At 44.4% G+C, this 23,198-nt stretch overlaps 1 protein-coding gene across 1 annotated transcript; it reads left to right on the forward strand.

Annotated features, from left to right (window-relative positions):
• Positions 1-14,085: 14,085 nt before the first annotated feature.
• On the forward strand, positions 14,086-18,453 carry SSTR1 (somatostatin receptor 1). The gene is made up of 2 exons (XM_057543724.1): positions 14,086-14,145; positions 14,559-18,453. Exon 2 carries the CDS (start codon positions 14,903-14,905, stop codon positions 16,073-16,075), a length of 1,173 nt encoding a protein of 390 aa, XP_057399707.1. The 5' UTR covers positions 14,086-14,145; positions 14,559-14,902; the 3' UTR covers positions 16,076-18,453.
• The last annotated feature ends 4,745 nt before the right edge of the window (positions 18,454-23,198 follow it).

Raw genomic sequence — 23,198 nt, forward strand, 5'->3', positions numbered from 1 at the left:
CTGCCATTTCTGGTGCTTCCTTTCCTTCGAGGTTGTGTCAAGTTCCAAGGGTATTTCCCACCCAGATCTGAAGTATCTGGAGACTCTTCTGGACCTTGGTTGTTGGTCTACTTTTGCTACAGCTCAATCATCCAGGGACCAGCTTTCACAATCCACTATTCTGCTGCTCCCATGCTTGTTCCAGGTACAGAACTCATGGATGAGACTGGTAGCCCTGGGTCTACACTCAAGCCTCCCTGCTGTGGGATGTGGCCAATGGCTTCAGGGTCCTGCCATACTTGTAGAGTTCTGCCAGGGAGCAAAGTCGAGAGGCTCTCTATCTTTGGAACCCACAGACCTCTCCCTTGCCCTGACCCCATCATGTTGCCAGGGAGCTCCTTTTATTCTGGAGGAATATTTCTTCACAAAACATATTCTCTCAGTTGGCCTAAGCCCTACAGAATAAAAGCCTGGAAACCAGCCACATACCACACTGAGGCAAGAACCTAACAGTGTGTTGCCTATTGAGCTGGGGAAATAAAGGGATAAAACATTAATTCAAATCTAAAAAGAAAAGAAACAACAACAAAAACCACTCACATAATATTTTAAAGGATGCGCTTAGTTTGCTTAGTTTGTTTACTATACTGCGTGGGAAAAAGGATATATATATATTTTTTTTTTTCACTCAAGAGTACGAAAAAATTCATTCACTGGGAGAAATGACTGAGTCATTTGTATGCAGCAGAAATTCACCTCTGAAAATGGCAGAAAGGGAAGTGTCTCTACTAGAACCAGCACCAGTGGTCTTTTTATCCTGTTTCTCAATTCCAGGAAAAAAAAAAAAGTCCACAAAACTGAAGTTGTTAAACTGGGCATAGGCCTTCTCTGGTGGTGCAGTGGTTGAGAATCTGCCTGCCAATGCAGGGGACACGGGTTCGAGCCCTGGTCTGGGAGGATCCCACATGCCGCGGAGCAACTACGCCCGTGAGCCACAACTACTGAGCCAGCGCTTCTGGAGCCTGTGCTCCGCAACAAGAGAGGCCGCGACAGTGAGAGGCCCGCGCACCGCGATGAAGAGTGGCCCCCCCTCGCCGCAACTAGAGAAAGCCCTCGCACAGAAACGAAGACCCAACGCAGCCATAAATAAATAAATAAATAAATAAATAAATAAACCCAAAGTTTAAAAAAAAAACTGGGCATAAAGGACACCTCCATATGTTAGTAGGAGTTAATCAAACTTTGGAGAAGACATTGCATCTCAAATCCTGTTACAGAGTTCTTTCTAGAGAGCATCTATTTTAAAAACTTAACTGGAATTTTGATAGCACCATGTTGTTGCTGCTTGATACAAACAAGTGATTTGATGGAGCACAATGGTGTTGGTTATCCAGATTTCTGCAATAATATCATGTCTCCCCAATTAAAACAAACTGTTTCAAAAATATCCCTTATATGCATGTTTTCATTTCTTCTTTTATCATTCTTATAGAGAACTGCAGTGTCAAAGCCTGCCCCGAGGAGCCAAATCAAGGTATTATGCATCAGTGGAAACCGGGAATTACTGACAGTGTACATAGTGGCAGTGGCCTGAGATTACTCTGTCATCTGTGTCATCTAATTCTCCTCCAGAGACACAAGGTCTTATCCCATCCACACCCAGCTCCCCTCCCCAGACACACTCGGACACCTCGTGTATTCTCTGACAAGACAGAGTAATATTTCATCAGTTTTCCCTAGCCTCTCAACCCTGGTTTTAATATAGCTGGAATATCTTGAGTAGCTTTATCAAGATGTAAACCTTATCATCAAGGCTTAGTTCGAAATTTAAGTTGTTCCGACTGTCAGCCGAAATACAACTATATCAAATCCAGAACTTCTCTGTTGACGTTCTCAATGTTAAAATCTCCCTCTGGTGGATTTTAAGAGCATGTGTTCTCACGAAGAGATTTGGATAGAATTTTCCAAGAAAATAAATAGGTGCTAAAATTTCGCAGGTGTGAAAATCGGATCTCTGAATCTCTAAGTTTAGAGGTGATAACATAGCAATTAAACTTTTACCATCAAAAAAAAAAAAATGAATTCCAGTGCTAAAGTAGAATTGTTTTGGACAAGTGTGAATATTGAACTTTACAATTTTGTTCTCTTATGTGACTACCCCAAGTGAGTTAAGGCATTTTTTTTTTTTTTTTTTTTTTTTTTTTTAATGAGGATCTTGAATCAGATGCGTATGTTTGATTGATTGATTGATTGATTGATTTTGGCTGTGTTGGGTCTTCGTTTCTGTGCGAGGGCTTTCTCCAGTTGTGGCAAGCGGGGGCCACTCTTCATCGCGCTGCGCGGGCCTCTCTCGTTGCGGAGCACAGGCTCCAGACGCGCAGGCTCAGCAGTTGTGGCTCACGGGCCCAGCCGCTCTGCGGCATGTGGGATCTTCCCAGGCCAGGGCTCGAACCCGTGTCCCCTGCATTAGCAGGCAGATTCTCAACCACTGCGCCACCAGGGAAGCCCAAGGCATTTTTATGGACTGAAAATGCTGATTTCCCACTTAATTATTTAGTGAAGAGAAGCATAACGTTTCAATTAGGAAAGAATGTGCCCCTATCTGAATGAATCTGGCATCTGTATAGTCTCAGCTTTATTTCAGTTGTCAGTCAAATCAGTCAAGGTCCAAGTGCCAAGCCCTTAGACCACTTGAAATGTACATGCACTTTCTTTAAGGAAGAAACATTTATTTATTTTTTAATTGATTTTGTTTCAGCAGCAATCCCTCTCCCGGTCCTGGGAATACATTTTGGCTGTAATTTTGTGGAGTCAGTACAAATTTCAAAGCAGCTCCTAGTCCTTCCCCTCTATCAAGTGACTCTGCTGACCCACTGCTTGGTATACATTCGTCTGAGGTAGGGCAAAAGTAAGCCATGACAAGAACACAGGAATAAAGCAGGAAAAAAAAAAAAACTACACAGAAATTCTCATGCAAAACAAAGTGCTAAGCTGCCTACAATTCTGACCATGACACGTTTAGAACTGAAAAATGGTGGTCAGCAGTTAATGAAAAATGCGTTTTCTTTGGTGCAGATATATCAATGGCTCAGTCTTAAATTGTTTGCAATAATGTTTTATTAAGGCTAATTTTTTCCAAAACACATTATTCTAAATTTCTAACCAAGGGCACATTTGTTTTTTTTCAAATGATTAGGCAATACAAATAAAGGGGGAAAATGCAGTAATTGTTGGACTCATTGAGGAAAACATAAATAACAAAAATGACAGATTTGCCTTTTATATAACTTCTTTACATCCAGAACCATCTTTTTTATTGAGTGAGTTCTGTTAGAGATAAGACCACAGAAGTGTGGAATGGTGGTTAAGAGGATAAGCCCTCTGCTAGATTGCTAAACAAATCTGAGCTCTGATTTTTTTTAGCTGTGTGACCTGAGCCTCTTATCTAACCTCTCTGTGCTTTGATTTCTTCATCTGCAAAATGAAGGTAGTAAGTAGAAACTTCCTCATAGTGTGGTTGGAAGTTAAATACGACAAAACTGAGTGGAAAGTCTTAATACACATGGATCTCATAAATTTTTGGTTCACTTTCAGATATTAACAGTCTCATTTTCAGAAATTATAAAAAGCAATTCTTTCTAAATTGAAACTTTAATTTCTGATTCAATTTAAAGCTCCCTGTCCCTGTACCAGCTTCAGCCTGACCCATGCTTGGATTCTACAGTAAGGAACAGGCGAGTGGTTGGATTCTTTATTATTTCTTCTTTTTAAAAATTTTTAAATTGAAGTATAGTTGATGTACAGTATTATATAAGTTACAGATGTACAACATAGTGATTCACAATTTTTAAAGGTTGTAACCCATTTATAGTTAATATAAAATATTGGCTATATTCCCTGTGTTGCACAATATATCCTCGCAGCTTATTGGAGTCTCTATTATTTCTCTACATTATTTTCCCTCACTCCCTTTTTCTGCCTTTGGTGCCTGTGAGGGAGAGGGAAGAGCCTTAAGGGACAGGAAGGCTGTTCCTTGATTGGCAATTATAACTGTGCATGGGTGACCTCTGGGAGTGGCTCTTTCTCTTGTGGAATTCCTTGGTAGGTTCTTCAGCATCACCCCCATGCCTTTCTAGAGACTTCCCCTGTGCCCTTCTCTGGCCCAGCAACCTCTGCCAGCTGGTCTTGCTCCCCCCTCAGCCCCTCCCCCCTGGTACACAAACTTCCTGCTGAGGTCATCGCACTCCGCCAGGCAACCTGAGTCCCTCCTGGTGCTCCCACCTGTCTGCCTGCTGTGCTGTCCATTCCAGCTCACGGGAAACACCGCCTCTGCCCCACTTTGAGCTTTTTCCTATTGTAGGCTTTCCTCTTCACTCTGTCATCAGAAGTTCCAGCAGGTCTCTTGCTCACCTTCAAATTTTCCAAATAAGAATCAGGCACCAGTCTCTGTGTCTTACCAACCTCAGGGGACATCTGGCAAGCTCTCCAAGTGGTTTTATAGAAGCCCCCATGCCTTATTGACTGGGTAGGAAGTCACTTTCCATCTTCCATGGGAGGGAAAGTGCACAGCACTCTGACAACTCTCTCTAAGGAAATAATCTCCCTCAATCTTCCTTTCTACTCTTAAATATAGACTGGAAGTGGGTGATGGGTTGAGAGAGGTGGACCAGCACCTCTGTTTAGAATTTGAAAACATTTTCTGGGAATCCCCTGGTGGTCCAGTGGTTAGGACTCCCTGTGTTTCTACTGAGGGGGGATAGGGGGAGTGCAGCCCAGGTTCCATCCCAACTACAGTTATCTGCTTGGGGTCTTGGAGGTCTCACCGGAAATTGAGACAAAAAGAAAGGTTGTAGTAAACTCAGACTGTGCCTGTGTAACAACTGGGTTATTTGAAGCAATGAATACAGTGGTGCGTTCAAATCCTTATGATGTGGATGGACTGGATTGACTTTGGCATGATGTTGATAGAAATGATTAACATTTTAGAGTTATTTTAGCTGAATGTGCGACATGTACTAAAAGCCTGTGGTGGAACACAGTTCACAGAGCTGAATTATGAAACTGTGTAGGCAGGAGGGAAAAGAAAGGTTAGGTCACATGCACAGAGTAACTGCTCAGTAAATACTTCTTAAAGTGAATAAGTGCGTGCTAGACCTACTGCATTAAGTTCTTGAGCAAGAGGCAAAAACAAAATTTTTAAGTTCTTTTGACTGATTAAAAAATAGCGTTACATTGTAATTCATACTTTAGACATTGTTTTATAGGGGTATCGGCTGCATATTGAAAGTTCGATTTATGCCACATCCCTTTTATGAAAGACCTACATTAGTAACTGTTTTTGCTAAGGGAAAGAAATCCGAAGAGGATTTTTGCTTCTACGAAAAAAGGCAAAAAGCAAAAATAGCATTTGGCGTTTGTTTTGCAATGAATGATTATAGAGGCAGCACGCAGCTGAAGCAGGGAGAGAGGCATAGCCAAGGTCCTTCCCCAGAACTACACTCAACATCTCAGCATCAAGCACCATAGCTTTGAACAGTGTCTGTGAGCATCTGTGTTTTATCTTGATTTATTTTGCGCATCTGTTAGCAAAATGCGTCCTAAGGTAATTGCTTCTTTGCTTTATGCCGTTTCTGCTTATGAAAGGTTTCAAAGGAATGCTCTGCTTCCAGATAGCAGGGGAATCCTGTGATACTAAATACTTATATAATGCTTACCACATGCGAGACACGGCTCTAAACACTTTGAACATATTTTGTTCTTTTAACAATCCTGTCAGGTAGATGCATTATACTTTACAAAAGAAGAAACGGAGGCACAAACAGGTCAAATAATCTGCACAAGGTTAAATTCATGGAAAATATGTAATTTAAACTCAAAAGTTTGGCAGTAGACAACTACCATGCTTTCACAAACAGCACAGTTTTGTGATTTACGTGACAATAGCAATTCCAAGAGGTGGGCATAGCAGACTCAAGCACACTCAAGAGACCACGTGGCCATGGGGCTATAGGGGTTTCTGGAAGACAGTAGACTACTCCAGCTCCTGTTTCAGTTCCTTCTATCACCTTCTACTGGATACATTTTGTTTGCTATTTAATTTGCATCACAATATGTTAATTTCTAGAATAAATTTATTACTGTTTTTCTGAAAGCAAAAATAATTAAGGAGAAAATAAATCAGCGAATGCCCCATTAAATAGAGCAGACACTTTATGGCCTGGAAAAAAAAAAGCTTTTATTACTTTTATTTAAAAGCAATACACACTCATGGCTGAAAAATTAGAAAATCTCTATGTACAAAAGGGAGCTGTCATCCGTTACACAGCTGCCTCATGATAACCACTTTTAATATCTTAGTACCTGCCCTTTCAGACCTATGCAGACATATGCTCATTTGGGGTTTGTGTGTGTGTGTGTATTTAATGGGCTCATATGGCTTTGAAATAGACTTTTCACACAGCAATGTTTTGAATATGTTTCTGTGTCTATCAAAATTCATCAGCAACATCAGTTTTAGAGCTTAATTACTGTTCTGTTGTATTAAATGCAAGAAATATGCCTCCTTTGCCCCATCCAGTTTTTCACTGTTAAAGGTGTGACAGGCTATTGTTTACTGGCAAATTTGGGACCCAGATGTTAACCACATTTCCATAACACCTCACCCCCTATCGTTCTTCCAAGGGCCTGAACCACCTTTTGTGCTGTTACTTCTTTGCTTCAAGGGTTATTTATGTCATAGTTTGCTTTGCGGCTAGAGGAGGAGCAAAATTTCATTTTGAAATGGGGAAGGGCCAAGGGAACGGGCAGAAAAGGAAACCGCGGCTGGTACCACACCCTCTCTCCATATTCTCAGTGGCCTGGGTTGAACATCTGTGCTGAGTTCTCCCAAAGACCCAACTGTTTTGTTTGGTTGGCTTACCTTGAGGGTTATAAATCCAGCTTAGAATCTATTAATAAAACATGCCCTATCATCCTACCTTCGTTATGACCTGGCAAAATTTGAATGTAGACTCCGGCACTCCTCACGAGCTCTGCACTGGAACATGCCCACTTCAGTTTCCACCCCGGCTCTGTCCTGCACAGCGAGCCGCCTCGTGTACATGAGTAGAGACACCCCGGCCCCCTCAGCCAAGCTCGCTCCTCATCTGCCTCATCATTCCCCAGTCATCATTTGGCCTCCCCTCCAGCCTAGAGGTGTCTGTATCTGCTCTGCAGGCGGCCACGCTGGCCCTGGAAGTGGGCTTGGGACCCCTGGGCAGGGAGTCACAGGGGCTATGCTCTCTAGGGGGTGCTGAGTCAACTGAATCATTAATTATTTACATCTGAGACTTTGTTAATTCGAGTCTGAGTTTTGCACTACCACCAATGAGAGAAACATGTGATGATTGAAAACCAGAGTTTTGTTTGTACCCAGAATTGCTATAGTAGACAGTTGCGTATAAAGTGTGATTACAGAAGACAACACTAAGCCCACGTGTCCTACGACGTGCCAGAACCTGCCCTTTCCCACCAAGCCCCTTCCCCAACTAGCCTGCCTTCCTCTTTCCGGTCCCTACTGTCAAATATACTCATTTGCACACAGTTCTGGTCCGAAGCAGATCCTCGTTTTCATCTGTTTTTAAGTCTTGGCCGTGAGACACCAGCAGCACGCCATCACCCATCTCATGGATGAGCTCAGGTGTTCCCGTGCTCTTTCCTGGCAGATAATCCCGAGCACGCATGGTTGTGCCTCACCACTCAGGAAGGAGTTTTCCCAATTCACTGAGAAGAAGAAGAAGTGCATTGTTCAAGTGTTCTCAGTTTCAGAACTGGCTTTTACACATGTTGAACTCCTGGCCTTTTCCCCCTTTATCTGCTTACAGGTGCCAGTGTAACATGGAGCATAGCCCCAGAGGAGAAACCTTGCAAAGGCAGCACTCTACAGAGGCTGTTGGTTCTCTAATCTACTTTCCTAGGGCTCGGAAAGCTCAACTGAAACAGTCAACGGGATCCACCAGGTTCAAAGAGCAGTCTAGATGAGATCTAAAGGTGTTCTCTAAATTATTATGACGTTAGGAAGCAAAAAATAAATAAATAAGAAGGAGGGATGCAGGCATGTGACTGAAGTGTGCCTGGCACCCCTGCTTCACACGTGCTGCTATAGCTGAAGTTACAGTACTCCTTAACCTTCACATCCTCCAGGGCTGCTCTTGCATCATCACGTTCCCTGCCCTTTTGATCTAATCTAGGTCAAATACACCCACCCCTCCAGCACTCTCTGGTCTCTTGCCCCTACTTGTCTTCTTAGAACTTACCACTAAATGCGGTTACATTACCCATGTGTCCATCTGTTGGACTCTCTTTCTGCCTCACTAGAATTCCGCTGGAAACTAGTTCATCTTTGCAACGGCATCTCCAATACCTAGAACAGTGCCTGCCACACAGTGGGCACTCAATAAATATTTGTTAAATTAATGAACAGATTACTCAGTTTTGATTAAAAACACAGCATTATTCATACATAATGGAATTCTGATATTAATTTCCAGTTCTTTCTCACTAAGAAATGGGGACCATAAGTGACGATATACAATTATGTAATTATGTCAGTATTCTACTATAGTCTGAATATTACTTCTATGAAATTTTTTTAAAAAATCATAGGATATAGTATCAGAAACCAGTGTTCTGGCTAATTGCATGAGCAGTGAAATTTCAGTTCACCCAGGCAGCTGTCAAAGAATGGTGACTTCCTGATCAGGCCAGGTGGTCCCACCGGGCCTGTGCAATCTTCTCACCTGCTTCTCCCAATAGGAAAGGAGGGGTGGGCATTCTCGCTGCTTCCTCAAGGTCAAAGTGAAGTACCATCCCTTCCCCACCCCTGCCCCAGCACCTGCCTAAAGAAAGGGGAGAGCAGAGGTAGGACACAGTGTAGGTGGTGAGGTTGCCAGTCCTCAGGAGGAGGGAGTGAGCAGGCGATCCAGCCATCCCCTTCCTGGACCACTCCCGCTGGTTCTGAGTCCACCACTCACGGCCCATCCTTCCTGCTTCCAGCAGAAGACAGACATGTAAGCAACACAGACATGCCACTGACCAATTCCAACTTAATTGTGGAAAAAGAGAAAAGACCAGCATTTAAGTTGCTTCCTGTCATCTAAGTAAAGCAGTGTTTTGGCTGATGGAGCACGTGCCTAAGCTCCTGTCTCAACATGGCAGGTGTTATGATGGCTACATAGATTTGAATCTCTCTCTAATTATATGCCTTTTGTTTTTAAATTAAGAATAAAACTTTTTATATCTTAAAGAAGGCTACATAGCTTTCACCTACAAAATGGCTTTACTTTCCACACCTGGCCCTTTGCTGGCTTTGGGTTGTTCCTTAACTGGTGAAGCTGACTGACAGATACAGCCCACTCCAAAGGAACAGCCCTCTCTCAAGGAATGGGTGATTTGTTGTAAATGTTTAGACACTCTGCTCAAAAATCAAACATCAATCAAAAGAAACAAAATTATGATTTTGTGCCTTTGAAAGCATTTTTTTTTTTTTTTGTAGTTTCTGCTAAAAAGAAAAATGCCCCCAAAGTGCATTGAAACCAATGCAACCAATCTTGAAATCCTTGACTAACAGAGACTACATTACAGAAGAATGTATTACTGGGCAGGCCTACTTAAAATAATACAGGTAACGTGTGGCTGCTTTTGTTTTATTTTTATTTATCCATCAATAATAATGAAAACTTTTCTGTATGTGTTGAATTCTTGTTCTTAGAAATATCATTTAGTAGTAGAGAATCCATAGAGATAAATGGGAGTTGTTGCACCATGTGTGTTTTTTGAAAGTACAAAAAAAAGACGCTGTCCTGCTGTTTCACAGAGAGGCAATAGGAAAATCAGTGAGCTAGGGCGGGTTTGCTGAGATTGGTGATGAACTGAACCACACGCCATCAGGGCTGTTGTGAAGCGATGGGGCATCACTGGGAAATGAGGTCCAGGATTGTTCCTTAGCCCTATAGCTACTTTTGCACTCTGGTGACTTTCTTATTAGGCTGTCATCATGTTAACTGCTTAATGACAGACGGCCCTTGAGTGACATATACCTCTGCTGTGGGTCATATTGCTGAGCGGTGCCCGCCCCTCATAGCCAGTTTGGTCCCATCTTCCAAGACAGTTGTGTGTAAACACAACTCTGATGATGCCAGTGCAGAGTATGTTCCAGAAAGCGTTCCCTTTAATCCCTGGCCCCAGCCAGCCCTTTACCACTGACATGGATTAAAGGAGCTCATTTGAGGATCACCATAGGCTCCAACTGGAAGAAAACACATTAGTAATGATTTTGACAGAAGCAGAGTTTGAGATCCTGATAATTACTATTTCACCAAACCAACTGGGATGTAGGGCTGCAATGAGAAAGAAATGATTTTCCACGTATAATGGTTTTCACACTGCATGATACTATTAAATAACCATCATTAGCTACTAAAGTATGTACTACCCATTTTCCAGAGCCCTTTCTCTGCCAGGAAATTTAAGACCAAGAATGATCAATGAATGAGTCATCAGCATGATCACTGTTGATATAGGATATGCTGATTGAAATTATTCAGAAGATTGAAATGTATAAGGAATTATTACAGATGGTGATATTACACAGATATTAAAGCTCTTCTTGCAAGAGGCCCAAAGTTCATCTCTTTGTGTCTAAATATTATGGGTTAGAAAAAAGAAGGTACTATCCATGGGATGCCTTGGGAAAATAGAACAAGGAGGTATTGGGCGATTTTCCAGGTTCTGTGCTAGGTGTTGTGGGTATAAAGATAAATAAAATGTAGCCCCTGTTCTGGACAAGCTTACAGATTTAGAAGTGGGGACAGACAAGTACACACACACACAAATCACAGCACAGTGTGATAAACACAGTAATCAAAGTGTACACCTAGTACATGATAGCACAGGAGGGTGTAGCTGGTAGGAGAGAATTGAGGTGTGGGAAGAAAATCAGTCTGCCTAAGAATCTGCAACTTCCTAAATTAGGACTTCCATTCTCCCCTTCTTGAAAGCCATCTTCTTTCTTCTCTCATATGGAGAAATATTCAGATCATAGAGGCATAGGAATGATAGTAACAGAAGAAGAGAGAAATGAGGGACAGCTAACTGTCTTGGAGAAAACAAGCTTATTTTAAGCTTTTCAAGGCTTTAGATACATAATTAACTACATTAGTGTTCTTGTTTCTTTAAGAAATGCTTATATTAAATTGAGGTCTGAGAGGAAGGCAGATTCCTAACTGGGCTCCTGCCCTTAATATAATTATAAAACAGCTGCAACTCCAATCATATGTTGTTTAGCCCAGAAACATGCTGCCTTTTTCTTGGTTGTTTTCCTTTGTTCATGGATTAGTTCACAGATACAATGTTAAGAAATACATGGCTGAAAAGATTTGATAACACTGCACGGCTCATATCCATCTCAATCTCTCTTTTTATTGAAGAAAAATTCACATGACATAAAATTCATAATCTTAACCATTTCAGTGGCTTTTAGTACATTCACCGCATTGTGCAACCACCACCACTATCTAATTCCAGAAATTTTCATAACCCCCCAAAAAAACCCCATACCCATGAAGCACTCGTTTCCCATTCCCTCTCCCCCTCTACCCTTGCCAACCTCTAAGCTGCTCTGTCTCTATGGATTTGACTGTTCTGGATGTTTCATATAAATGGAATCATGCAATATGTGACTTTTGTGTCTGGCTTCTTTCACTCTGCGTAATGTTTTCAAGGTTTGTCGATGTTGTAGTGCGTTTTGAAACTTCATTCCTTTTTATGGATGGATCATAAAAAGATATACCACATTTTGTTTATCCATTCATCAGTTGATGGATATTTGGATTGTTGATCTCTTTGGCTACTATGAATAGTCCTGTTATGAAGATTCATGGACAGGGTTTTGTTCAAATACCTATTTTGGTTTTGGGGAGTAAATACCTAGGAGTGGAATTGCTGGGTCATATGGTGATTCTGTTTAACTTTTTGAGGAATCATCAAATATTCTAAAGTTGCTGCATCATTTTTTATGCCCACCAGCAACATATAAGGGTTCTAATTTCTCCATATGCTCGTCAACATTTGTTATTTTTCTTTTCCTTAAAAAAAATTATTATAGCCACCCTAGTGGATGTAAAGTAGCATCTCATTTTCAATCTCTTTTCATGGATTAAAAATTCATCATAGAAACCACTTCACAAAGAAACAGAAAAGCATGGTCACATCAGGTCTTAAGTTTTCTTCTTTTGTATATGAGGCTACCAGTAAATTGAGAGGAGATTTCCCTAAGATGAGCTGCAGAATAAACATGTGAGATCCTGAACAACGGAGCTGTGCTTTACTGGCTCCCATCACCCACTCCGCCTGCAGCAACCATGATCAAAGCCAAGGCATCTAGATGATGACTGTTGAAATGTCACCCCCCTGAGGAATAGCCAGGTGTCTTTAGTCAGTGACTGGCAAAGAGGCATTTAAATCATTACAAGGCTTGGCTTGTTAAAAGCTCTGCTGGGGAAAAAGAAGCCGGTTTTTAAAAAACCTGATGAACATTCATTTTTTTTTCTCCATATGCACTGCATTTTTTAAGGAAAATGAAATACAACTAACCACGAATTCCACATCCTACTTAAGATAAAGTAATCTGTTGAGATAAAGCGATGGGTTAAGCAGCTTGGGTCTTAGGAAATTTCAGATTTCTTCCCAGCACATTTCTCATTAATAATTCAGTGTCCATTGCACACATTCCTATGACAGTCTGTCATCTTTTCTTTTATCTCTGATTGGTATAATCAACACACTACAAAAGTTATTCTTTTGCTTTGAGGCGCACTTAGTTTTGAGAACTAAAGCACACACATGCTAATGATACCCAGATAAAGCAAGGGGAAAATAGAAATTTTACTTTTTTTGTTTCTTCCAATTTCTGCATCCATTTCTGCATTCTGGACTGCCTGGTACAAATATCCTCCATGAGGAATTTAGTTTCTGTTTAGGTTTGCCTCTCCTTAGTGTAAACTGTACTGGTGGGAGGGAAGCTGAGACGCACAGCACAGTGGGTGCCGCCGGGCTGAGTGGAAAAACTAACAAAAACTGACACAAAGCTTAGGCTTGAAAGAGGCCCCACAGCACTAGGCTGCTGAAGGTCAGTCTTCCTGGGAACCTGCACGGTTCAGACAAAGACTTGAAGGGATCTTGAAAAGAACTGGGGAGCTGGATGGAGTGATTCTTCTTTGGACTGGAAAGCCAAAGGGAGCCCAGACTAGGGATGGTGGAAAGTCCTAGAGATCCTTAAAAATCATGATAATTGAACTTTTTTTTTTTTTAAAACACAGTAACCGTTCAGTTCCTAAATGAAGTCAGTGAGCTTTAGGCATGCCTACATTGATTTTTGTGTCTTAAAAGTTTAGGCACGTGGCACACATCCAGGGGCCTCAGAAAAGGCTGCAATCTTAAGTATTTCACGGAGAGACTCGAAGGTCGTCCGGATGTTCCTGGAGTTGGTGACAGGTCTGATCACCTGCCGGGCCCCGACTGGCATCCCTGCTCTCCCAGGCCTATACACTCTCCTCCCACCGGGGCCCACCAATTCTCCCGGGTACAAAGTACATCAGGGATGCGGGCGGAGCCTTTCCAAGCGGCGCAGCCGTATCTATACCCAGCGAACACCTAGATGGATTTCCAATACCGCGCCTGGCCTGTTTCGGGGGCGGAGGGGGTGGGGAGGGGGCGGGGAGAGGGAGGCGGGGGGGAGCCTCGGGCTCCTTCCGTGCCCCCGGGCGCGCGTCCTCCTTTCTGCAGTCGATTTTCCTCTGGGAGACGCAGGGGGCTCTGGGCACTACAAGCTGTATTAAGAGATTCGCAATGGTTTTCTCAGGCCTCCGAACGCTCCCTCCCTCGAAGAGCTGCCTGCGGGGTTGTAACGCAGGAGTCCCTAACGCACAGTTGCTCTCCTTCTTCCTGCTAACGTTCGCGGCGTAGGGTCAGTTTCCGCGACTCTTCAGAGTATATCTGAGTGGGCGCCTGTGCTGGGGTCCCGCCCAAGGAAAGCAGTGGGACCGCACGAAGAACGTCACCGCGCTACCAGACCGCACAGGCACTTTGCACGGGCCACCTACGCGTCGGTCTGGAGGTAGCGTGCCCTGGGTAAGGACTTCCGCAGCGGTTCTCAGGGGCAGGGCAGGCGGGGGCGGGAGGTGGGAGTTTGGGGCCCTGGACGACTGGAGGGGAGTGGGTCCCCCAAGGTGGGGCAGCAACTGAGGGAAACGGAGATGAACTCCAGATAGCCTAGGGTCTGCTTCAGTCTTTGCTTTGGATAGAAGCAGGGTGGGATGGGACAGAATCTCCACCTTTGTTTCCCACCCACCCTCCAGGAAAGCGGAGAAACTCCCCAGGTCCCCCTGAAGGATGGGTAAAGGGGTGCTGCAGGGGAACCCCGGAAGCAGCTGCTCTAGTCGATCGGAGCTCAAAACTGGGAAGGAAAAAATTGGGCGAGGGGGTGATAAGCCACCTATATCGCCTACCTCCCTCTCTTTCTCCGCCCACCCCCATTTTCGCAGCTGCTGACGCGCGGGTGGTGCCCATTAATCGTTCACCAGCCCACAGCCGCGGCAGTTAATGGCTGTGCCGCGCTGGGCTCTAGTCTCCCGGCCTCTCCTCTCCACGTTCGCGTGTGCCCAGGTGCCCTGGAGCGGCGAGCGGCTGCGCGCAGGCAGCCGCTGGGCGATGCGCTCCGCCGGCGCCGGTGGAGCCGCGCTCCCTGCAGTCTCTGAGCGCTTCCCCCAGGCGCCCAGCGGCTGTGAGCTGCGGGCGGACGGCCGGGGTGCCAAGTGACAGCGCAAGCGGCGGGGGCGCCAGGAGAACGCCCCAGCCCTGGCAGCCCCATCGGCCCCCATCAGCTGAGATGTTCCCCAATGGCACCGCCTCCTCTCCCTCCTCTCCTAGCCCCAGCCCAGGCAGCTGTGGCGAAGGCGGAGGCAGCAGGGGCCCCGGGGCCGGAGCTGCAGACGGGATGGAGGAGCCGGGGCGAAATGCGTCCCAGAACGGGACCTTGAGCGAGGGCCAGGGCAGCGCTATCCTCATCTCTTTCATCTACTCCGTGGTGTGCCTGGTGGGGCTGTGTGGGAACTCCATGGTCATCTACGTGATCCTGCGCTACGCCAAGATGAAGACGGCCACCAACATCTACATCCTCAACCTGGCTATCGCCGATGAACTGCTCATGCTCAGCGTGCCCTTCTTGGTCACCTCCACGTTGCTTCGCCACTGGCCCTTCGGCGCGCTGCTCTGCCGCCTCGTGCTCAGCGTGGACGCAGTCAACATGTTCACCAGCATCTACTGTCTTACTGTGCTTAGCGTGGACCGCTACGTGGCCGTGGTGCACCCTATCAAGGCAGCACGCTACCGCCGGCCCACCGTGGCCAAGGTGGTGAATCTGGGCGTGTGGGTGCTATCGCTGCTCGTCATTCTGCCCATCGTGGTCTTCTCGCGCACGGCGGCCAACAGTGACGGCACGGTGGCCTGCAACATGCTCATGCCCGAGCCCGCCCAGCGCTGGCTGGTGGGCTTCGTGCTGTACACTTTTCTCATGGGCTTTCTGCTGCCCGTCGGGGCCATCTGCCTGTGCTACGTGCTCATCATCGCCAAAATGCGCATGGTGGCCCTCAAGGCCGGCTGGCAACAGCGCAAGCGCTCAGAGCGCAAGATCACCCTGATGGTGATGATGGTGGTGATGGTGTTTGTCATCTGCTGGATGCCTTTCTATGTGGTGCAGCTAGTCAACGTGTTCGCAGAGCAGGACGACGCCACGGTGAGCCAGCTGTCGGTCATCCTCGGCTATGCCAACAGCTGCGCCAACCCCATCCTCTATGGCTTCCTTTCAGACAACTTCAAGCGCTCTTTCCAGCGCATCCTTTGCCTCAGCTGGATGGACAACGCCGCCGAGGAGCCAGTCGACTACTACGCCACGGCCCTCAAGAGCCGCGCCTACAGTGTGGAGGACTTCCAGCCTGAGAACCTGGAGTCCGGCGGCGTCTTCCGTAATGGCACCTGCACGTCCCGGATCACTACTCTCTGAGCCCGGGCCAAGCAGGGGCTTTGTACCAAGAGAAGGGGAGGATGAGGAGAAAGGAAGGCCGGGTGCGAGAGGTGAAAGTATCCCAGGAGTCAGGGTGCAATGGGAAAAGTGGGGCTAGGACACTGTGCGCTTCTGGTGGAGACCCGGGAAAGGCGCGCGACAAAGGTGGAATTGGACGCTTTGCTTATAAACTGGGAAGACTAGCGGGCCCCTTTCTCCTCTTTCGCTTCTTCCTCCCCTGCGATTGCACTTCTGCATCCCTCTTTGCTCCTCCCTTGGCAATTTCGGTCTTTCTTTCCGCCCCGTCCTACCGGTGCAGATCGTGAACTTATTAACGTCGCCAACTCAGCCTGACCCTCAGCCCCGCCAGCCGTTGTTTCTGTTTAAGCTGAGCCACGGTTTACCGCCATGGGTTTCCCTCGGGAAAACCCAGCTGGCCCTCCGCCGCGCCCTGCAGGGCCCCTCGCTCGCCAGATTCTGCTTGATGCCTCTAGCGGAGTCTCGAGAACCACCACTCTCCCTTTCTGCAGCCCTACTTCAAAGGAAGTCAGACTTGAGAAGGATCTAGGCAGCTGGTCCTTTCTCCCACCCTCGGGTGAAGGAAGGTGCGCGCTTCGCCGAGCCCCTCCGCCCCTCCTACTCCACCCAGAGCGGAGCCAGGTGCTTAGTAAAATCGGTCCCGCGCTTCGAACCCCAGGCATCCTGCAGTCCTTATCCAAACCTCACTTTGGAGCAAAAAGGAGCTGAGAACAAGCGACTAGGGGTTTTTTAAAAGATTCCGGGCTTTGGGGGGTGAGGAGGGCTTGTAATGGAAGCCACCCTCCCGCCCGGCTCACAAACGGCTCTTTTAGTTTCAAAGACCAAGAGCTAGGCACTCCCGGGGCGCTGGTCTGCATTAGGGCAGGAAGGACAGGGCGCACTTTCCCCGGGGGCCGCCCGGGAGCTTGGCTGCAGCTCCACTAGGCTTTCTCCTGCACCCAAGCTTCTGGAGGTGCACATCCAACAGTAACGACAGGCACCGGGCCGGGACCTCGGGTGACGGCTTCCCAGTCTCGGCCGATCCCGACCGAGTCGCCGCCACCTGCAGGTAGAGGGTGCGGCCTGCCCGACCCCTGAGGGCTGCTGCCTTTCAAGCGGTGCCTAATAAGTTATTTTCTTCCTTAACATATTTATTTATTTATTTGTGGAGTTTGCAAATTGTGTCTCTGCTTTCCTTTTCTCCACTTGCCTAGCCCAGGGCCTCTTCTTCGGGACACCGGCTATGGGGCGGGCGCGGAGGTGGCAGTGGGGAAAACTCTTTCCCCAAAGTCCCGTCCAAACCTCTCCTTTGTGCTAGGCCCTCTTTTCTTATCCTTTCCTCTAGCTTTTCTACTTTTGCTTGTGTTCAGTGAAGTTTGGAGAGTTTTTCGTACTTTTCTTATGTAGTCTCTTGTTTGTCTTATAATAAATACATAATGTGGGTTAGCCTTCTCCCATGCAGAGTGGAAAGTCCCGAACTCCTAGCTTTCAACATCACCCTACATATAATTTGAATATATACTATATTCAAATAATATATACTGTATTCAAATCATAGTATACTCACATACTATATATATTTGTTTATCTTGCTCCCTTATCATGAGTCCGTGAAACAATTGCCAAATACAGTCACTAACAGTGGCAGGTGTGAGACTGGCTAGAACACTTTCAGATACGAGGGTTCAAGCAGCCCTCAAACTTAGAACTCGGAAATCTGATTCAGACAGACTTTAATCGGTGCCGAGGATTCCCCTGCTTATGTCCCTGCTTCCTCTAGGTTCCAGCATAGGTGATTCTAACATACAATCTAGTTAACATGATCACTTCTTTTGAAGACATTGAAAGCAGAGTAATTTGTGTCTGTGTTTAATCTGACCACTTCACTGGAAGCCTGAGCAGGGCAAGGACCAATAATTTTACTTCTTTGTGTTTCCTGTATTGCTTTAGGATGCTGGCTTGTACATAGTAGGCACTAAATACATGTTTGTTGGTTGATTGTTTAAGTAAACCAGAGTGTATTGCAACAATCGGAGAGTTCTCAACATCTGGGGTTCTCAGGTTCCCTCACTGACACGATACACAATGGTTGAAATCACCATGGAAAAATATGTTTTGTGTATATTTGCTTCAAGAACATTGTGCTTTCCTGAAAGCAGCAACCAATAGTTAAAATGTCCCTAATGTTTTGTTTAATGAACAAATATGCTTTTGGTCATAAATTTGAAAGTTTAGATCTGTCATTTAAAAATCATGCATATTATTACTCCTTTGGAAAATAGATTTTTAATAGTTAAGAACAGTGAAATTTACAAATAAAAATCTTGATCACTATCCTCTTTTGAGGACACAGATCTAGTGCTCTTAACCTGTTACCACTGTAATGTTAACTAAATAAACAAATGTATTATGTGGCTGCAAGTTGTCTGACTTTGCCATTGGAATTTTCCTGTTTCAACAGATTACTTAAAACACACACAAATTGGCTTGGTTGCTCTTTCATAGATTTTAAGAAGAAAGATTTCGATTACCTTTGGAATTTTTACCAAGATTGAAGTTATAATTTGATTTTTTCTGGTAAAGAAAAGTCTGTTAGTTCAAAGAGAGAGAGAGAGAAAAAGAAAAAAAAAACTGAGTCAGTATGAATAGGAAGTACTCTATGGTTTGCTGTTGTTACCAAACTAACTAGATGATATCACAGTCTCTCACAGATTAAATTACTGTCTGCCCTCATTTATGACCTCAGACTTTGTTGTGGGAGCTAAGTAATTGCTAATTTACATCCCAGGGAAAGGAAATGGAAGGAAAAAAAAAAAAAGTGATCACCTAAAGATGTTTCAGAGGGCAATAGGTAAAAGGAATATAAAAATCAGATTTCAACATAAAAGAAGAAAGACATATTCTATGCTTTGTTCAGTGATGGCCATTTCCATCCCTGGAAGAATTTAAGAAGGTACTAAAGGAGTTTTTTTGTTTTTTGTTTTTTTAAACAGACTTTATTTTTTTAGAGTGATTTTATTTTCACAGCAAAATAAGGAGAAAGGAGTATTTTCCAAGCAGTGATTCCAGAAGCAGGGTAAGGGAACTGTGGCCTTCAAATACCTTCAAGTGCCTTGTAACTGTAGGCTTTATAGTTCTGTACATTATCTCAGCTGGACTTGTTTTTATTACTTTTAAAAGCTATAGCAAGGTGGCAAATTGAACTCATAACTTTGATGTGCAGAGAAAACATTTTGTTCTTTTGGTTTTAACTAATCTGAACATAATTCCAAGCCCCTTCCAACTGGTTAGCTGGGAGGAAAAATTAGATAAATGTTCAAACATCCAACTGAGCTGATAATTTAAATAGCTATTTTCAGAAAATTTCAACTGTCTCTCGGCTGGCCTCCCTTTCCCCTTTTATCATCTCTAAAATGGCTTTAGAGTGAATATTGGGAGAGACTTTGTGTCCCAATGGAGGAAGGGACGAGGTGGGGTCCTTGGAAAAGCAGCTCTATCTGCCCTTGGCTCTCTAGGAACTGGTCATTTGTCACCTGGATGATTCCTGGTTGCAGTTTGTTGAAATCAGCAGCTTCTGGAGCCTGTGATCTGACTTCTCAGCTTGGTGAGGGCTGCGCCACAGCTCCTGTGGGCTGCAACCCGCTCAGAGTCTTCTGGGGGTTCTCATACAGCCCACCAGCCTGGGGTCTACCCCTGCCTCTGAAAGCAGTGACCTGGCCCTGCCGCAGCAGGCAGCCCTGTGGTGAGCCTCTTCGCTCAGTGACCACAGGGGGTCTAGGGTGGCTCTGGACTGGTGACCCTCAGGAACTCTTCTGGCTGATAACTTTTCCTGTGGCTCTGTCTCGGGTCTTTTGCATCTCTCCTTACCTTTGTCAACCTCACTCATGAAAAACATTCCACATACCCTGCATCCGTGTTACACTAGAGGAAAAGCATAGGACTTGAGTCCTTGAGTCTTAGCCTTTGATGTGTGAAGGCAGGAAAAAAAGAATTTAGAAATCTCTAGGCAACCCCTATCCCCCCTGCCTCACCTGATTCCCAAGCCTTTCTGCACTGCCTAGAAGTTGGAAACAAGCTCTCTCTTATGCTAAGGCGATGAGCCTCACCTCGGGGTGAGAGACAGCAATGAAACATTGATGGAGGAAGGTAAAATGTATCAGTTTAATGTCCTGGCTCTCTCTCTTACTGGGGACCTCTGTGTTCTCAGAGTGGAATTTCTGAGGCCATCTTCTCCCCCCAAGAATGGCCCAAGAAAGGATCATGTTTGAAAATCTTTGATGCTTCATCCAATTTAACACTGACCATTGAAAAATGCTGAATGTATGGTTTGGGCCTGAGGAAAAAGGCAAGGAGTTCTCCTGGAAAATATTATGCAAGATACATTTTTAAAAATTGTGATAGATTCCCAACATGTTTTAAACAAACAATAGAGATGTCATATTTTTATCAATCTTCTAAAACACACTTTGGTAGTAGGGTCATGTCTTGCAAATCTTGCTCATTCCCTTCTCCATTCTAGCGTGCCGCATCAGAGAGGTTAGGTCCTTAACTATAATGATTCATAGACAGTTGCATAATTGTTACAGTAGTGTGTGCTTTAAAAACAAGGTATTGCAAAGTCTGTGCTGCTGTCTTGCTGCACCATACATCTCTGAGCCCATGAGAACCTCTTCCACATATTCAGATGGATATCTTGCTTTTCATTCAACACATTTCATTTGTTGGTGTTAAAAGAAGGCAGAGAGGTTCATCATTGTTACATGGTTTCCAAAGATGGAGGCAGGTGCCCATATAATGTTATAAGTGATTATTTACTGCTTTGCTGAATATCTGGAGATAGGGTACTGTATTGAGTGTGCTCCTGAGAGAACTGCCTTAGGGATGATCAGATACATCCAGCTTCTGATTTCACCCATAAGGAGAAGGAAGGTGCTCCTGCAGTGATGACACAGCTTGTGAACAGAAGCAACCAGTTCAAACTAAAATATCAAAACACCTGCTTGTCAAACTGTTGGGTAGAGAAAAGCATCATCTAAAAAGGAGATATAATTTTATCTAAAAGCCCTTTGGTAAAATGTTCACTTTGATGATAAACTTAACTATTGTCAAAACATATATCAAACGCAATCTTCTTGGCCTAAAGCTGGAAATATTATACTTATTTAAGGCTGAGACTATAGGCATGCTTCTAAAATTCTTTGGAATAATAATGAGCTTAAGACTAAAAATAAATACCTCTTTAAGCCAGACTGATTCAAGTCTTCAGTTTTGAGTGGACAAGATGTATAAAATGAAATGAGATGTGGCCATCAGCTAACATACTATCTCTGCAGCGGAATTCAACTCTATGCCCCTCCTCAGCACCTACATGCCGGGACCAGACACAGACCACAACCTCCAGTGCTCCCAGCTTTAAAAATTTAAGAAAGATTTACTATGTATCAGACTCCATTTGGAGGGAGACTTATTAGGGAGATGCTGTAGAATAGCACTTTTTCTGTAAAAAGTTCTGACTTTCACAATAATAATACCTGTATCAAAAGACAACCAATACTTCATTTAAATTTAAAGAGAGAGAGAGAGAGGAAAAAAAAATCTGAGACAAGATAGGCAAGCAGGAAAATATTTTACGATAACACATGTGACTTGCATGACTATTCTAGGAAAGGCTGCCCAAATATTGATGAACAGTAACTCTCAATAGTGTTCTTTCTGTCTCTATAACCCTTGAACAATTCATTAATCTAGCTAATATTATTAGCAGTGGCAAAATGTCTATTCAAAGTCAATAATTAAATTAAACATTCTCCTTCATGTCCAATGAGCCACTGTAACTAGCAAAATCAACCAGATGTCTGCATGTCTATTTCAAAATACCCTCAAGTCTCCCTATATAAAACTCGGTGTGGAATCTGAACTTAAACACACACAAGGTAATTAATTAAGCAAAAAGGGATTTCTTAGGTAATAACTGGTGAAACAGAACTTCAGACCTCTGCCCCCCACCTCCCTTCCCTTTTAAGTTCCCATTTCCTAACTCTCCTCCCCCCAGCCTGAGACTCTTTGTTTTCTGACTTTTCCCACTTCTCCCAATAGAGCTTTTCTCAGAATTTCTTTTGATTTGTAGTTTACATCACTGACTAGGCTTCAGGTGTTATTTTCCAGAAACAAAGCTTTTTAATAAGGACATAGTATCAGAAGGTCAGGCAGCAGTATCCTTGAAATTATATGTTTCTAAGGCAAATATTTCTTAACAAGTGGTCTATAGCCCTGCATCAGAATCACCCAAGAACTTAAAAAATGTATGTTCTCTATGCTCCACCTTAGAGATTTTGATTCATTAGGTCTGGGGTGAGCCTTGGTATTTCTAAAGTACTTTCAAGTTTGAGAAGTAGCGATTTAACTGTTAAGAGCATGGAGTCAGCCATCAGCAGACTGGCTCTGCTTTCTTCATTAGGTGATACTGGGCGAGGTAATCTCCATGACGCACATTCATCTGTAAGATCAGGGTAATAATACCTCCATTATAGGGCTATTATGATGAGATGATGCATGTCAAACGCCAAGCCAGTCAGAACTCTTTTAGTTGTGAATGAACGAAAACCTAATTAGCTCACATAACTGAACATTCTCGAGGAAGATCTGGCTTCACAGTGTACTTGATCTGTAACTCGGTACGATCTTTTTTTTTTCAGTCTCCTTTTCTCATCTCTGACTTTCTCAATCTTGGCTCTATTTTCAGATTGGCTATTCCTGTGTAATTACAGACAGCTGCAGAAAACTGAAACATGACATTTTTCCAGGTTCAAATTTCAGGAGAAATAGTAAAAATGATTCTCCCTAATTAGACTGTCTGAGATCATGTATTTGTTGGGAGGCATCCCTCCATGTGTCTCTCACCCTCCACGCACCCTGCTGGGTAGGCCAAGAATATGAGGCACTGACGACTTTTTACCTAGATTATTTCTCAAGGTTGTGTTCGCAGCAAGCAATCTTGAGCAAGGACAAAGAGAAGGCTTGATTACTGCTTACTATAAATTGGGGGTTTTCCCAAGATCAGTGTCCCTCAGCTGTGACACAGACCCATTGCTGCACACCATCTATC

This window comes from Balaenoptera acutorostrata, chromosome 3, assembly GCF_949987535.1.
Source record: "Balaenoptera acutorostrata chromosome 3, mBalAcu1.1, whole genome shotgun sequence".
NCBI classification, from domain to species: Eukaryota; Metazoa; Chordata; class Mammalia; order Artiodactyla; family Balaenopteridae; genus Balaenoptera; species Balaenoptera acutorostrata.

Bases quoted from the DNA above. Each gene is read 5' to 3' on its own strand.
- SSTR1 (XM_057543724.1), top strand. From the start codon at position 14,903: ATGTTCCCCAATGGCACCGCCTCCTCTCCCTCCTCTCCTAGCCCCAGC.